Source organism: Bison bison, unplaced genomic scaffold (assembly GCF_000754665.1).
Source record: "Bison bison bison isolate TAMUID 2011002044 unplaced genomic scaffold, Bison_UMD1.0 scf7180017864383, whole genome shotgun sequence".
In the NCBI taxonomy this organism is placed as follows: Eukaryota; Metazoa; Chordata; class Mammalia; order Artiodactyla; family Bovidae; genus Bison; species Bison bison.
This window is the reverse complement of record NW_011494955.1, coordinates 6463104-6479992: the sequence shown is the minus strand read 5'-3', so window position 1 is coordinate 6479992 and position 16889 is coordinate 6463104. Positions and strand designations below refer to the sequence as shown.

Genomic DNA, 16889 nt, shown 5'->3' with positions numbered 1-16889 from the left:
GGAGAGGGGTTCCCATGGGGAATCGAGGACTCTGCTGTGACCCTGGCCCTTTTCTCAGCAGCTGTTGGGGGAGGCAGCACCGTCATGTCTGGAGGAGCAGATGGTGGCCTGGCGGGCACTTGTGGACTTGGAGGTGTGAAAGGCAGCTTTGGGTCTAGGTGCTCCAGCGTCGTGAAGGGAGGCTCCAGCGTCGTGAAGGGAGGCTCCAGCGTTGTGATCGGTGGCTCCAGAATCATCCTGGGCTCTGAGCAGGGCCCCGCTGTGGGCTCTGGCTCTGTGTCCGGCTCTTCCTCCAGCTCCACCAGCCACACTATTCTGAAGAAGACGGTTGAGTCAAGTCTGAAAACGTCTGTCACATACTGAGAGGCCCAGAGGCCACCTACTCACCCCCGCTTTCCTGAGCCCTCTCAGGCCTTCTCATCCTCATCATTCCTGCTTCTGTGCTGCCGACTCTACGTCCACTGCACACAGCCTGAGCCAGCCACAGGGGACTCTGCAGAAGTCAGCGGGTCCTGCCTGCTTGCTGTTCTGAATGCTCGTCCGGGCTAGCCTTGCTCTGCGTACTAATTTGCATCTTACTTGTCTGCTGCCAGCCCCAACCAAGGAGCACAGTGCCCAGCCTCAGCCCACCAGCCAGCCTCGTCCTCCCCTCTCTCTGCAGCCTTCGACCGAGCTGGGAAAACTCCTGATTGGGCTTGGCCAGATTGCCTCTCCATCCCAAGGGAGAGGCTCGAGGCCCACTGACCAGAACCTGAGGGCTGGAACCACGGGCCACACCTTTGCCCTCTTCACCTGCCTCTGGGCCACCATTTCTGTATTTCTGTCCATTTATTTTCTGTGAAATAAAGCAGCACCCAGTTATCCCTGCAATGGGTCTTCCTTTCTTGCTCCCTCCTGCTTCCCCACTCCTTCTCTCCCATAAATTTTTTTGAGTGTCAGGACTAGGGTTGCTCAGGTGAGTAAGATCAGCCCTGTCATGCTCTCCTAATGTGTCTCTCTTACCACTTCTGTCTCCAGTACAACCCCTCCCATTCATGAGAGCCAGACCTTCCTTCTTCGAGCCCTTGGTTTCCAGGGACAGAGCGAGGTTTGGTCCATAAGTCATGTTTGACTCTTGCAACCCCATGGACTGTAGCCTGCCAGGCTCCTCTGTCCATGGGATTTTCCAGGCAAGAATACTGGGGTGGGTTGCCATTTCCTTGTAACTGGCCATTTACAGCTAATTCACATACCTGGGGTTGGGAGATCAGGATTTGTGCTGAGGTTCTTTTGTGTCCTCTTGCTTCTTCCAGCTTCCTCCCAGTGATGTGCTGGTTCTAGCTCTACCCAGAGTGATAAGCTTGGGTCTTGTTATCTCACTTCCATCTCTTACCTCAGAACTTTAACCTGCCACTTCTCCTGGGCAGGTTAATTCAGCACCGATGCTAAGCCACAGCCTTATACATGTGTTCCAAGGGCATTTAGAGGACAGGCTGCAAGGCAGAGACAAAAGTTCCTTTTGGCAATGTGCAGCTTCTCTGCCACTTCTTCCAGCAATTCTGCTCTGCCCCAGGCTTGCATAGCTCACCTCCCACACGCCCACCCCGCAAAACAAAAACTATGCAGGTACTCAGCTCACTCTCCTCAGAAGACGATTTATGGAGTATCTACATTGTTTGAGTAAGTCCTGTGGGCATCTCACACTTAAGGGATTCCTTCCAAACCTCCACTATGCTCCCTGTATGCCCTGCATCTCCTCCATCCCCACTGATGTTTTAGTAGCTCTCATAGCTTGCTCCCTAGTTAATTGCCTACAGTAGGCTCTATTCCCAACCAAGGACAGCTCCATTCACCCCCGTTCTTCCTTCTTCCCAAGATTGTGCCCATTTTTCTCTCCCTTGGAAACCTTCCCTAATTCTCCATGTCAGAATGCACCAGACACTTCCTGGCACAGCCTGTTGTGATTCTTGACTCTGTTTCTATATGGTTCTGGTCTGGAACCCAGTTTCCATATTAGTCTGAGACCTCTGGGACCTCTGGGTGATCTGCACCCTGGGTGGGGATCAGCAGCTCAGCTTGTGTCTGGGGTTTGTTGGGGACTTGGGACTGAAACTATGCCCATTTCTCCTTCTTCTTGGTGTTCATCCTGTCTCTGGGCCTGTCTGAACATGACATTGGAAACTTCTCCCTCCCTCTTTTTCAGGGAGCTCTGCAGGAAACCGGGAGTGTGGGCATCAGAACCAGGTTCTAGGAGGGTGGGAGAGTCACCTTTTCATCCCCCATCTACCCATAGGCTCCTACATGTCTTCTTTCCTTTTCCTCCTCTCTACCCAGCCAGCTCCCAATTCCATGGCCTGAGCTGCAGGTTCAGTTCAGTTCAGTTCAGTCACTCAGTCATGTCCAGCTCTTTGCGAGCCCATGGACTACAGCACACCAGGCCTCCCTGTCTATTACCAACTCTCAGAGTTTACCCAAACTCATGTCCATTGAGTCGGTGATGCCATCCAACCATCTCATCCTCTGTTGCCCCTTCTCCTCCTGCCTTCAGTCTTTCCCAGCATCAGGGTCTAGGTCATACCATTGTTCTCTGCTTTAAGGGGAGGTGAGCCCTTTTCTCAGACCCATAGGTTCTCTCCATCAAAAGTATCTAAGAAGGAGCTTTCCAGCCTTTGCCTTCTGTGAGAGAGACATTAGTGGGTGAGCACATAGTCCTAGAGCTAGACTTCTTGGGCTTGAATCCTGGCTCTGCCCTTTGCTGCTGATGTGACCAGTTCCTTGACCTCTCCTCTCGATGCTTTAGTTACCTCACCTGTGAAAAGACATTCGTGACACTAATAATCAGCTCAAAGGGCTACGGGGGGATGGGAACATTTAGGGTCCTAGAGGGAAATCAATGTACTCAAGATGGTTCAGCTAAATGAACTTTAATGAAAGGAATCCTCACAGAGGTGTGGGTGTGGCTAAGGACACAAACATGGGATGGAAAGTCCAGAGGTGGTTAGTGGTGGGAAACCATTGCCACTCCCATCACTGCCCACTTGCCCTTCTGGCAGGAGTGGCCAAACTCTGATTTGTCCAGGGCACAGAGGTTTTCTGGGGTGTGGGATTTTCAGTGCTAAAGGAGGATGTTCAAGCATATTAGTTGCTCAGTCATGTTTGGTTCTTTGTGACACCATGGGCTATAGCCCTCCAGGCTTCTCTGTCCATGGAGATTCTCCAGGCAAGAATACTGGAGTGGGTTGCCATTCCCTTCTGCAGGGAAACTTCCCAACCCAGGGGTTGAACTGGGGTCTCCTGCATTGCAGGCAAATTCTTTACCATCTGAGCCACCAGGGAAGGGGCTAAAGTGGGATAGTCCCAGGAAAATCAGGAGGGGATGGTGGCTCTGTATAGAGCTGAAGAGATGAGAGAAAGAGTGGATGACTGACTGGGTGATAGAGATGTAGGAATAGGTGGAAGCTGTAAGCATGGAGGAAGGCAGCCACCCCTAGAGCAGGAAGGAAGTACCTCCCATGTCTCCCAGATCTCCTGCTAATGTCCCCCCTCCTTGGCTAACCCCCACCTCTGGAAGCCAGAGAGCCAGGGAGTGGCCTGCAGGGATCAGGGAGGTCGGGGAATCAATCAGAGCAGAAAGGATGCATATGGAGAATCCCCAGTGTGGGGACTGGATGTTTTTGTTTCGAAGGTGTTTTTGTGTCGAAGGTATCTGCCCTGTAGTGAGTGCTTAGTAAATGCTGACTATAATAATTGTTCCTATTAGATGAGAAAACCCTGCCCTGGATGGGGCTCCTCAAGGGCAGTGACTGTTTTCTTCACCTCTGCATCTTTCCTATCGTTCAGCCCATGTTGGGTGCCAGGTTGATGCCATTGGCTGTCTTGCCTCATCCCTTTTATATCAGCAGCAGCATTCTGTCCCCTCTGCTCCTGTGTCCTGTGCAGGGATGGGCCCTGGACAGGAGAGGGTCTCTAAAGATGGAGGCCCTTGGTTCAAGCAGCAGAGGTGGGGAGGGAGCCACGCCTCCTCGGCTATGGATGAAAGGTCTGAATTTGGGTGTCCTGTATAAAGATGAGCGGAGAGCCAGACTGGAGAAGGCGGAGTGGCTCCCACGCTGTCTGGGCTGGGGCTGGTGAGACTGTCTCTGATAGTAACTGTGGGCTTCCTCCGTGGCTGTCACCAGCCCCCGGCACATGCCTTGGCACTGAGTGCCAGGTAAACACAGGAGGGTGTCAGTCCCTGGGGAGGGGTGGAGGGTGTGTTTGTGGCCAAGTCTGCTCCCACCACCCTGCTGTGCCTGACTCAGATGGCTGACATCACTCCTTTCCCCACTTGCCACTGCCTCCCCCTCCCATGCTCCCTGGGGAAGAGATAAGGGATCTGAAGAAGGGGTTACAGCCTCAGGGACAGCACACAAAGCTCAGCAGGGAGTGATGGTTCAGTCTTGGGATGGAGGGCCAGCGCTTTTGAGAAGACTTTCCTGGCGGGCCCTGGTCATAAGCAGAGGCAGGGGGGCCCAGAGAAGTTGAATGTTGTCTAAGGACACATTGGAGGTGAACCTCAGTGGGGGTTCACCTCCCAGCTCAGCTCCCCCAAATGCCTGGTGTCCTGACTCCAAGCAGGGAGGAAAAACCCCTTCCTGGCCACTGAGGGGCTAGTTCTGGGAGTATCTTCACCCTCATCTGGTGTGGGAAAGTGAAAGTGTGAGTTGCCCTGTCGTGTCTGACTCTTTGCAACCCCATGGAACCTGCCAGGCTCCTCTGTCCATGGAATTCACCAGACAAGAATACTGGAGTGGGTAGCCATTCCCTTCTCCAGGGGATCTTCCTGACCCAGGGTTGAACACGGGTCTTCTGCATTGCAGGCAGATTCTTTACCATCTGAGCCACCAGAGAAGCCCTGGGAGGCTGGATTCAACTCCTTCAGGCAACTGGGAGCCACTACAGCCTCCCAGCTGCCTAGAAACCATCCCACAGCCTCCTCTGGGCCCAGAGCACCTGCTCTCTGCCTGTTTCCTGGGACAGTAGGGATGGTCCCTTGTCCTCTCCCACCCCAACCCTGGCCCTGGCAGCTGTGTGGGGACCCCAGCAAGAGCTGTCCCTGCTCCTTTCTTCGGGCAAGTCTCCTTCTGGGACCACTTCCTTGCTGAGGGTTGAGGTGGGCAATCAGTGGCACATCCTCACCACTCCCCTGTCCTAACACCTGGCTAACATTACGCCTCCAGGTCCTTCCTCAGGGATGTGTTTGGTCCCAGCAGCCCGAGGTGGTAGGCACGGACGAGACTCTGTGGAGTGATTTGAGGAGCCCTCCGGCCTTCTGGATCGAGATCCTGGGCTCTGTGGCTGGGAAGATGGGATGTTGGGGGTATCTATAGGCTTCTTGGGGCTTTTGTTGGAGACATCTTATTTTTTTTCAGCTGTATCTTGCAGCATGTAGGATTTTAGTTCCCTGACCAGGGATTGAACCTGTTTCCCCTGTAGTAGAAGCATGGAGTCTTAACTAAGGGCAACCAGGGAACTTCTGACGCTTTTTGAATCTGTACTATGTCCAGCCAGAGTGGGGTGTGTCCACCCACTTCCAGCTCCTTCCCAAATGGCTGGGCCCTTCTGGGGGAATGCTGCCAAGGGGGACTCAGGTGGCTGTTGAAACCCCCAGTCTTTGCCTCCTTCATCTCCTGGCTTCGGCCCTTCTTCCTCATTATTAAGTGCCCAGGCCTCTGAGTCAGGCAGGGACCGTCTCTGTCCTGTGTCCCCTCTGCCCAGCATAGGCTCTCTACCGGGCAGAGAGTCTGCCAGCGTACAACAAAAGAACTGGCTACCCCCAACCCAGACTGGCACCTGTGTCCCCAGCTTGGACCTGCCAGAAGGCGCTGAGGCTGTGGGCTGTGACAGCGGGACTGGAGCAGGCCTGGGCACCCTCTCCACAGCCCATTGCCCAATGCTTCCGCCCCTACCACCCGCACAGCCTGGGCCCTGGGGCCTTTGCTTACCACAAGGGCCTGGGACCAACCCCAGAACAGAGCCCCACTGACTTAGAGCGGCTACCAGGGCTGGGTGGGAGGAGACCAGTCTGCCACTGGGTGGGGGTGGCCCTGGGAGCCCGTATCATCCTGTTCCAAGTCAGGAGCACCCCAGCGGGGGAGAAGGAGGTGGCATCCGGCCCCAGACAGTCGGCTCAGCCCCAGCTCTGGAGCTCAGGTGATAACTCGGAGCAGCCCCTCCCTCCCGCAGTGGGAAAGGAACACCCCCGGTCCTCAGGGCCCCTCCCTCTCTTCCTGGGGCGATGGGGCAGGAGTGTCTGTGGAATCCAGGAGCCAGCCCAGTTGGGAAAAGATAAAAAGCCCATCAGTGGCCCAGCAGCTCACTGTGCTCCCTCCCAGCTCTCCTGTCTGCTCTGGCCCTGCTGCAGCGATGAGATCCTCCGTGTCTCGGCAGACATACTCCACCAAAGGGGCCTTCAGCTCCAGCTCAGCCAGTGGCGGGGGTGGGTTCCCAGGCCCGCACCAGCTTCAGCTCGGTGACTGTGTCCCGGAACAGTGGCAGAGGCGGGGGGCCCCGCTGTGGCCCCAGCATGGGTGGCTTTGGGAGCCGGAGCCTCTATAACTTGGGGGGCAGCAAGAGCATCTCGGTCAGCGTGGCTGGAGGGGCCTCAGCGGGGCGGGTGCTGGGAGGCTTCGGCCTTGGCGGTGGGGCCTACATGGGCCTGGGGGCTTGCAGGCCGATGCTGGGGCCCGTCTGTCCTCCTGGCGGCATCCAGCAGGTCACCGTCAACCAAAGCCTGTTGACCCCCCTCCACGTGGAGATCGACCCGGAGATCCAGCGGGTGCGCACGGAGGAGCGGGAGCAGATCAAGACCCTTAATAACAAGTTCGCCTCCTTCATCGACAAGGTGGGCCCAGGTGGAAGGAGGCAGGAAGGGGTCAGGGAGTGCACCCTGAGAGAGGGTGGGCAGAGGCTGTTGCAACCCATGTGTACTGGGGCGGGGATGGATGGAGTGACTTTTGAAGCCCTTCTGGGATGCTTGGACCCGAGTGGCTGGATGGTCTTTCTTTGCAAGTGATGATGACTCTTGAGTTGCTCTCACGAGGCCTTTTGGCCCAGCCCAGCTTGATGGTGTTGCAGTCATCATTAACGGGGTTACACAGCAGCCTTATAGTACGATTAAATAGTGGATTGTCCTTGTTATTCCTCTTAGTGGGGTGGCCCTTCCTGCTTCCTGTCATTTTTTAACTGGGAAAACTGGCTTGAGTGTCAAGTCCCCAAGAACCCCATGTGTTGCCTGTTCTGTTGGTTTTGGAGGAGTTCTAAGGACAAAAATGTTATCAGGACACAGTGCAGCGGTGGGAGTTCTAGAGGAAGTCTCCTTTTGGCTTCTCCAATTCTTCTTCCTGTTCCAGCCAAGAAGCTCAGTGTGGGGTGGACAGGAGTTCAGTGGTCACAGGTCACCATGACTCAGGGATATGCAGTTTGATCTGCCTCAGATCAGGGGTGTTCTGACTCCTTCTCTGGCCCCCAGGCCAATGAGGCAAGCGTTTCCAGGTCCACTTTGCTGCGCTGTCTACCACTACCCCAAGGCCCCCAGCCAGTAGGACCATGATGAGAAGAATCCTGGTGGATGACCATACCCTGGTTCAGTGATCTGTGGGTTTCCAAAGGAGCCTGATGCCCTCTTTCCCATATGATACCCACAGTGTTTCATGAGAAGTCAGTCCAGGTGACAGTGAGTCTATTTTTAAAAAGAGAAAATCGAGGTCTGGAGAGACGAAGTGATTTGCCCAGGATCACCTGGAGGCAGTGGTGGGCCCGGGACTCAAGGTCATGGCTTTAAGAGGTCACTGCTCCTGGCAGGTACCCCTGCATGGTGCCTTGGGGCCATGGAACCACGGGCCTGGGGTGCTGTGGAGGTGGGATCCGGAGAGACCGGATGGCAAAGGATGAGGCAAGCTATTTCGCTCAACCCCTCACCGTCTCCCCGACGGACTTTTGGTTCTTCTGTGGGACTGTCCCAGAGGTCAAAGAAGCAAACCCCTCTCAGGCTCTCAGAATCACAGCCTGGGACCTGGGGGCCTGACAGTTTGTCCGTGTCTGGTGTCTTAGAAGCCTGGTTGGGCAGAGACTCCCCCTGGGGGCCCATTAAACTCACACCATGAGCACCCTTCTAAGTCTATAGAGATAGGGCTGGACATCCGTATTTTAAAAACTCAAAACATGTCAAGTTTTCAGAAAAGACTCAATAATAGTACAATATATTCCTATATTTCTTTTCACTCAGATTTACCAGTTTTTGGCATTTTGTCACTTTTGCTTTCTTTTTCCCTCTTTGTAGGTATATTTGTATATGTACATATATATACACACTTAAACTATAGATGTATCTGCATTTGAATTTTTTGATCTTAATGCAGAATTAGGGTTCAGAAACATTGATTTAGTCTGATTTACCCAGGATAATGAGAAGAGGAGCTCCAGGGAGAAGTGACTTGACTGTCACCAACCAGTAAATGACCGAACTGGACCTTTTAAGAATCCTTGTCATTGGATCGAACTGTCTTTTTCAGCAAAGATGTTTCCCTCAGGAACTCCTCCCCAAAGCAAGGCATAGACCCTGCACTGCCCCGTGCTGTGTCATGGTCAGGACGGATGGTGACGATGAGCCTGGTCCTGGTCCCTCCTGGGGCTGGGGGAGGCCCCAGCCCACCCTTCTTGTTCTGGCTCAGGTGCGGTTCCTGGAGCAGCAGAACAAGGTGCTGGAGACCAAGTGGGCGCTGCTGCAGGAGCAGGGTCAGAAATCGGGCGTCACCAGGAACAATCTGGAGCCCCTCTTCGAGCACTTCATCAACAACCTGCGGGGGAAGCTGGACAACCTCCAGAGCGAGCGGGGGAGGCTGGACTCGGAGTTGAGGAATGTGCAGGATCTTGCTGAGGACTTCAAGACCAAGTGAGGAGGGCTGGACCAGCTGTGGCCATATGTGGATGGGGAGGGGCAGCATGGGGAATCTCCCAAGAGAGGGACACCCCGTTCCTGGGTCCTAGGACCCAGTTGGGTGGGTGCTCAGACAGAGCTGTTTCCATGGGGGCTCAGGCTCTGGACCCATGGCCTCCTGGAGGGTTGTCACAGTGTGTAATAATTTTAAAAATTATTATAAGATAGGGAGAAAAGCTTAATGAACCTTTATGGTCTCATTACCCAGCTTTTATAATTACCAACTCACAGCCAATCTTGTTTTGTCTTTACCCCTACTCACTTCCTTCCCCTCTTCCCTTATTGTCTTGAAGCAAATCTCATTCATCAAGTCATTTCACTCACAAGCATTTTTACTGGATGTATTCATAGAGTTCATTTGTGTAACTTCACTTAATAATATACAAACACAGTGCCATAAGAACACCTAAATCTTTTAAAACAGTAATCCTCAGTATCATCAACTATCTAATCAATGATTAAATTTGCCCTTGTTCCATAAGTGTCATAAATTTTAAAAATACAGTTTATTTGAATCAAGATGCAAGTAATGTACTACGCAAATTCACATATTATGATTGGTTGAGCTGTATATTTATGAGTTTAAGGTATAAACTTTTATAACTTTCCCCACTGCTTGACACTGGCAATTTTAAGATCTTAAAAGTCTCAGCAAAAGCAGCTGGACAGAAGTTGGCATTTTCAATGACATCCTGTTGTAGAAAGTGAATGCAAAGGTTAACCACTGTTGACACATCTTCGCCTGTTCCCATAAAGCCTCCCAAGGGCTCTGATTCAAAGACATGGCTGCTCTCTGTTGCCATATTATTGCACAAATACTGTGTTCACTTTCTCAAAGAGGGTGGGTGGATTATTTAAAGATTGTATCCCAGTTTCTCCATTGGTTGGCTGCAATACAGAACTTCTCCCCAAAGGTGTTTTTGGCCATCCAAAATCCCTATTAGGGACTCCTTAAAGCCAACTAGGTTCAGTGTCTTAAAAGGTGAACTGGGCTGAGTCTTCCTTGTGTAACAGGTATGAGGATGAAATCAACAAGCGCACTGCCGCAGAGAACGAGTTTGTGGTCCTCAAGAAGGTGAGCAGGGTGGCAGGGAGTGGGGGCAGGTGGTCTTTATCTGCCAGGGTGCTGGGCTGACTTGGAGAGGGGCAAGAGTCCTGGGGGCTGAGCCCACTGCCCTTCTCTCTCTCTCCCCCAGGATGTAGATGCCGCATATGTGGGCCGAATGGATCTGCATGGCATGGTGGACCACCTGATGGGGGAGATAGACTTCCTGAGGCATCTCTATGAAGAGGTGAGATAGCCAATGGACAGGGATACTTAGATTCACATACAGTTTTGGGGATTCCTCCTGGAAGTCTGATCAGAATTCAGTAGTGCAACCTCATTGATAGAATATAGCACCTGGACCCTTAATCAATACTAGCATCCATGTCTTACGTGCTTATGATGGGCCAGGAACTGGGCTAAGTTTTTTATATAATCCCCTCAACAACTCCGTAATATAGGTACTGTTATTGTCTCCATTTTATAGTCTTGGACCCTGAGGCTCTGAGTAAGTTGCCCATGCTCTCATAGCTAGCTAGAGGGAGTTGTAGAACTAAAACTTCATCCTTGGATTGTTACACTGTTTTCCTTATTGCCCAGTTTATAACAGAGCAAAGGATGGAGGATTTGAGACGGGTAGAGAGTGTGGATTGAAATTTCAAGTTAGAGCAGGAGGTGAGGTGTGTGTAGCAGATAAATCACAGAATTTAGGAGGGATTCCAGGAAACAAAGGGGCTTTGGAGACTAAGGTAAAAGCATTTCCAAAGAGAAGGAAAAAAGATGTCTTCCAAAAAAAAAAAAAAGCAAAAGAGTCTTGGTCAAACAGCATTCATGGCATCCTTATTAGTTTGGTAATGCAGGCATAAAGGAGAATCTATGTGGCTTGATTTTTCCTTAGGGCTGTCTTGTTGGGTCCATGCCTTTCACACACAGTTTAGAGTTCATTCTAGAGGCTCATGGGAGATTTATGTCAAGTTTAACTTGGAAAAGTCTAAATCTCTCCCCTTTGAAAATGAGGATGTTTCCATGTCTCAGGTTCTGGAATCTCTTCTACTGTCCATATTTCTCACGGATCTCCGGGGGTATTTGTTTCCTTAGCCATGGCCATGAGGTCCTAGTATTTGCTCCTCTGGCCTGGACCACTGATGTTGTCAACAAGGCCAAGGCCTTTCTCACTCTCAGTATCTGTCTTGGCTTCCATTTCCTCCCAAGCATCCTGTCCTTTTCAGTTTGATGACTGTTTCCCTTGATAGGAAAGAGCAAACGATGTAGGAGTAGAGTTGTTGGCTTTGCCTGGGTTGTCTGTAGGGTTAGCCCAATGTGCCTTCTTGTTCTTCTTGCCTAGAGCTTATCTAAAGGCTGCTATCCACTGACCTTTGCATTTCCCCAAGGATGAACTCTGCATGTTCATCCTTGGCTGTGCTGCTCTCCTTCAAACATCTCTGTGTGTCCTTCAGGATGAGCTTGTGGGGGAGTGTTCTATGTCATACTGCTGATTTCTTAGGTGTCTCCCTAGCTTTTTCTTTACTGGGATCACTGATGGTCATTCACCATCTGGGATTTACTCATTCTCTTCTCTTAGGATGGTCTCTCCTTTAGAACAGGTCAAGGGGGCCCAGGCCCTTTTCTCTCAATGGGAAGGAATTGGCTTTTCTAGTGTCTCAAAAAGCTTTCCTTTCCTTTGCTGTTTCCTGTCCATTTGCTGCCTATTGTTAAGTACCTTCTGCAGAACCATGGAAGGACAGTTTGCCTTTGCAGGTTTCCGTATGATATGTTGAGAGCCATGTTGGGACAGGTGAGGTGCATGGGACAGGCTGCGGCTGACTCTCCCTGGGAGGGCTGGGAGAGTTTCAGAGGAGAAAGCATTTTGGATTTTGAAGGAAGGGTGGGACTTCTAAAGAAGGGGCAAGTAGAATCTGCTTGTGTTTGGGGAGCAGCAGGTGAACCAGGCATCAAGTATGTGGGAGGTGAACAAGGAAGGTGAGCTGACCAAGTAACCAAGCCAGGGTCACTTCCGGTGCCTCCTTGGGAGGTAAGAGTGAAGACCAGAGCAGTCGTTCCCTTGCTTGCATACCAGCTGCGATGGCTAACACAGCACACGGTAATCGATTTTATGGTCTGGTTTTGGTCAAGCCAGATCTTAAGGAAATTCAGAAGGCCAACCACCAATCCCTGGCATGTCATACAGGGCAGGAAAGTTACCTTGTGGCTTCCCTCTGGCCTGGGGGGTCCTTGTGGGATCCAGCCCTTGCTTCAATGCCATCACTTCATCTCTCTGGCTCCTTTCCCCATGCATAGATAAAAAGCTCACACCTTAACTCCACAGAGTTCTTCCCTCTCCACTTGCATTAGCTCTTTCTTTGGAAAGCCTGCCCTTTTTATCCTCTAGTCCTAGCAAGAACATCCTTATCCACTTTTGGTGGTGTTTGGTAGATAGTGTTTGCCTCTTGTCTGAAAAATTCCAAGTTAATTTTCCTCAGGACCACACTCTGGCATGGGGCTGTAGAGGGACCCAGAGCCGGGGAGCGTGATGAGTGATGCTGCAAGATGATGCTGGCAATGCACGATTGTGACAATGATTTTATCTGTGGCACATGATTCATGGGCATATGGACTGAACTTTGGAGAAGGCTGGGCAAATAATGCATTTTACTGAGCACCCACCATGGGTCATGTATGAATCTGAATCCTCAGATCAACTACATTTTGAAGGTATTATCATGGCCATTTTACAGAAGAAGAGACTGAGGCCTTGTAAGGCTTAGTGGGGACCTCAGTACCATGGCTGGTGAATGTCAGACTGGCATTCAAACTTAGCTTTGTCTGTCTTCAAAGCTTGTGTCTTTCTGCCTGGCACCCACCTCCAACCCATTCCACCTTTTAAAAGCCAGTCTAATTTGAACATCTAAATCTGTGTCTATACAGATACCAGTTTTGGCTTTGGTAGTCCTTTCTTTCTTATTTTTTAAATTGAAATATAGTTGATTTACAATATTGTGTTGGTTTCAGTTATACAGCGAAGTGATTTGATTATACACACACATATATGTATATATATATGGGCTTCCAGGTGGTGCTAGTGGTAAAGAACCCACTGCTAATGCAGACACGCAGGGGATGTGGGTTTGATCCCTGGGTTGGGAAGATACCCTGGAGGAGGAAATGGAAACCCACTCCAGTATTCTTGCCTGGAGAATCCCATGGACAGAGAGGCATGGTGGGCTATAGTCCATGGGGTCGCAAAGAGTTGGACACGACTGAAGAGACTTAGCACAGCACAGCACAACCTTCTGTGGGCCAGCTGTGGCCCTGCCTGCCTCCCAGGGGTTCTGAGGATTAAAGGTGAGCCTGCTGGCTCAGGGCCTGGCAACAGCTAGAGTGTACTCCTTCCTTCTTTAGGCTCTTGGAAGCCTGAAAATCCATACCAAGAAAGAGGTCTATTCAACTGGGACCCCCGTTTCCAGCTGGAAAGACTGAAGCTCTGCTGGCAACCATAGATTCCTTTTAGGGTGGATCCTGGAGGGGCGGGAGCACAGCCTCCTGATGCCAAAATCACTCCCCTACCCCCTGCTCCTCTGGCCTGGTGCTGGAGACAGCTACATCTCTTTCTGCAGGAGCTGAGCCAAGTGCAGACTCATGTGTCTGACACCAGTGTCATCCTCTCCATGGACAACAACCGCAACCTTGACCTGGACAGCATCATCGCTGAGGTGAAGGCCCAATATGAGCAGATTGCCCAGAGGAGCAGGGCTGAGGCTGAGTCCTGGTACCAGACCAAGGTGAGAGAATGGCTGGCTCAGGGGTGTGGGTTGGGCCTGCACCCGGACCTTCCCCCTTGGTGAGAGGCCTGGGCCCCTGGGCTCCTCGGAGGCTGGGGCCAGACACATCCAGCCTACTCATCCAGCCGTGAGGGTGGGTCCAGGGGCCAGCAGTTACCCAGGTGGGCCTGGAACGATTTGACAGCTCACTGCCATTTCTTTGGTCTCCAGTATGAGGAACTGCAGGTGACCGCTGGGAAGCATGGGGACAACCTGAGGGACACCAAGAATGAGATCGCTGAGCTCACCCGCACTGTGCAGAGGCTGCAGGGGGAGGCAGATGCAGTCAAGAAGCAGGTGAACCTCTGGTGGGGGGCCTGAGTGTTGGCAGAGGTGTGCTCAGGGGTAAGGCCTGTTCTTCTCCCCATGGATGGGATATGCTTAAATGCTGGACCAATAAGATCAAGGAGCTCCTCTTACAGGAGAGGAAACTGAGGCTCAGAGAGGGACAGGGACTTGCCCAAGATCACACAGCATATTAGTGGTAGAGTAGCCCCCTCGAAGAAGATTGATCCCATCTCCAGAAGGTCAGAGCAGGAGTCTGAGCATTCAAGAGTCCAGGTCACAGTTGCTGACTCCATCTAAGGCATGGGCTCCTCCTAAGAGCATAGTGAAGCATTTGGTTCATGGTGAGCTTGTATGATTTATTTTATCTCTTTTGTGCTGGGGTGAGTTGCAGCAGGAAGGTTTTTGTTTTTTTTTAAGGATTTCTTTCTTTCTTTTGTTTTTTGACTGTGGTGGGTCTTTGTTGCTGCATTCGGGCTTTCTCTAGTTGTAGTGAGCAGGGACTACTCTTCATTGCGGTGCACAGGCTTCTCATTGCCGTGGCTTCTCTTGTCGTGGAGCATGGATTCTGGAGTGCTTGGACTCGGTAGTTGTGGCACATGGGCTTAGTTGTTGCTCAGCACATGTGATTTTCCTAGACCGGGGATCAAATCCATGTCCTCTGCATTGCAAGGCAGACTCTTAACCACTGAACCACCAGGAAAGCCCCCAGGAGGGTCTTAAGATTAGACTTCAGTAAGAACTTTCCCAGTGGGGCTATATGGTCTTGTTTGTATAGTATCACCTCCTCTCTCAGAGGAATATTTCTCTTTTCCTTCATTCTCAGTTGGTTGGGGCGGCAGTCAGGGGAGCTGGGGATGGTGATGTCTAGTTTAAGGGCAGAGAGATGGATGCAATGACCCTGGAGGGTGTGTCCAATACCTCTCACGCCCTGGGCAGTGCCAGCAGCTGCAGACTGCCATCGCAGATGCGGAACAGCGTGGGGAGCTGGCATTAAAAGATGCTCAGAAGAAACTTGGGGACCTGGATGCTGCCCTGAATCAGGCCAAGGAGGACCTGGCCCGGCTGCTGCGTGACTACCAGGCGCTCATGAACGTCAAGCTGGCCCTGGATGTGGAGATCGCCACCTACCGCAAGCTGCTGGAGAGTGAGGAGAGCAGGTGGGTGCCCCCCACCTTCCCTGTCCTGATTCTGAGGGCTCCCGGCCCTGCCCTGTGGGAGATCCCATGTAGTTGGTTCTTGTGTCAAGGGGACGAGGGTGAGGGAGCAACCGTGGAACTGGGCTCGTAACTCATCACCTGAGACTCTCCTGCTTCTGTTCAGGGCCTCACTGTGTGTCTCCTTGGCTGGCACTACTGTCAGTAATCCTGACGGTGTCTGGCAGGCCAACAGGGGACAGGGTTTTCTTTTCCAACACCAGATTCTGACCCTGGCAGAAGCTTAGAAAAAAAAGAATTCATCATCTCTGTTCTTGTGGAAGACATGAGATGCAGAGAAAGTCACCTTAGCCAGAAAATGGGCAGCTCTGTTGTGGAGTGGGTTTTGTTTCCCATCCCATAGGAGCAGGGGCTGCTGCTTATGGCCCAAGTGTGGAGGGAGGAGAGGGCAGAAGAAGGATGGAGCTGCCTGGCCTACTGAATCTCTGCTTTCTCTGCTACACTGGCTTTAGGAGCTGGCGGAAGGGTGCCTGGCCCAGGGCAGCCCTGGGCCAAGTTTTGGTTCCTTAGTTTTGTCACGCCGCCCCCGCTCCTGAGAGTCTCAAGGCCCACTGAGTTGATTTATTGTAAAGACAATGAGAGGGAGAGAGAGGGTTTTTACCTGGGCTCCTGGGACCACTGATCCTTCACCTGGCCTGTCTGTTTCCCCCAGGATGTCTGGAGAATGTCCTAGTGCTGTCAGCATTTGTGAGTATTTTGCCACCCTGGGCCCGGCCCCAGTCCTCTTCTTAGTCTGTTCAATCTGTCCTTGAGCCCTGGAGACAGGTTCAGGGGTCCCAGAGAATGAGCCCCCTGAGCCTGGTTTCCCAGGGCACCACTGTCTGAGTTCATTCCCATCACTCACTGATGTTGGGAAGCCCTGGATCCTCTCCTGACACGGCTGCCCTGCCTCACCCAGACCCTTTCTCTTGCAGCGGTGATGGGCAACTCCACCACTGTGTGCGGAGGCGGCGCGGCTGGCTTCGGGGGTGGCATCTCCCTGGGTGGGGGTGGGGGGGCCAGCAAGGGCAGATTCAGCACAAACGCAGGCTACAGCACTGTCAAGGGAGGGCCTGTCTCTGGGGGCACCTCCATCCTGCGGAAGACCACCACGGTCAAGACGTCCAGCCGGAGGTATTAGCTGCTGTCTTGCAAGCTGGGGCCCCTGCACTTCTCTCCCCACTCCCCATCCTTAGGAGCAGGAATAGCCCCAGGACCACTGACCCAGGGTACAGGCATGCCAGACCGCTCATGGGATCTGCATTTTGGGAAGGGCTCAAATCTACCCAGGTTTCCTCCTTGGTTCTGCAACAGGATGGGAGGGGTGGTTAAGGCCACCAGTTTGCGGGATGTGTTTGGATGATTCGGGGATGATATTTTGACCACAGAGAGGAGGTTGGATTTCCCCAGGCCATCTTGGCTTCTCTCACCTCTTCTGCCCGTCTGCTGTGGGTTCAGGTCAGGCTGAGGGAGTATAAAGTCAGAAGTGGTCTCCCATCTCCCACCAGACCACCCCCTCCCTGAATCTACCTACGTCCCCCTCCCCTGTCTGTGCTGTGATGTGTCTCAATAAATGGAAATTGCAACTA

General features: G+C 52.2%; 2 protein-coding genes across 2 annotated transcripts in view; both read left to right on the top strand.

Moving 5' to 3' along the window:
* KRT78 (keratin 78) overlaps positions 1 to 870 on the top strand; it is a 31786-nt gene extending 30916 nt beyond the window's left edge. Inside the window, exon 11 of the mRNA XM_010858094.1 lies at positions 59 to 870. Within this exon, the coding sequence (XP_010856396.1) occupies positions 59 to 363 (305 nt within the window). The 3' untranslated portion in view covers positions 364 to 870. The remainder of the gene's footprint in view (positions 1 to 58) is intronic.
* A 5494-nt stretch (positions 871 to 6364) lies between these two features.
* On the top strand, positions 6365 to 16889 carry KRT79 (keratin 79). Its single transcript, XM_010857889.1, is given in 10 exon segments — positions 6365 to 6459; positions 6461 to 6862; positions 8691 to 8911; positions 9971 to 10031; positions 10153 to 10248; positions 13616 to 13780; positions 13991 to 14116; positions 15044 to 15264; positions 15974 to 16008; positions 16236 to 16889. Coding segments are annotated over 10 exon segments (1608 nt in total). The 5' UTR covers positions 6365 to 6384; the 3' UTR covers positions 16442 to 16889.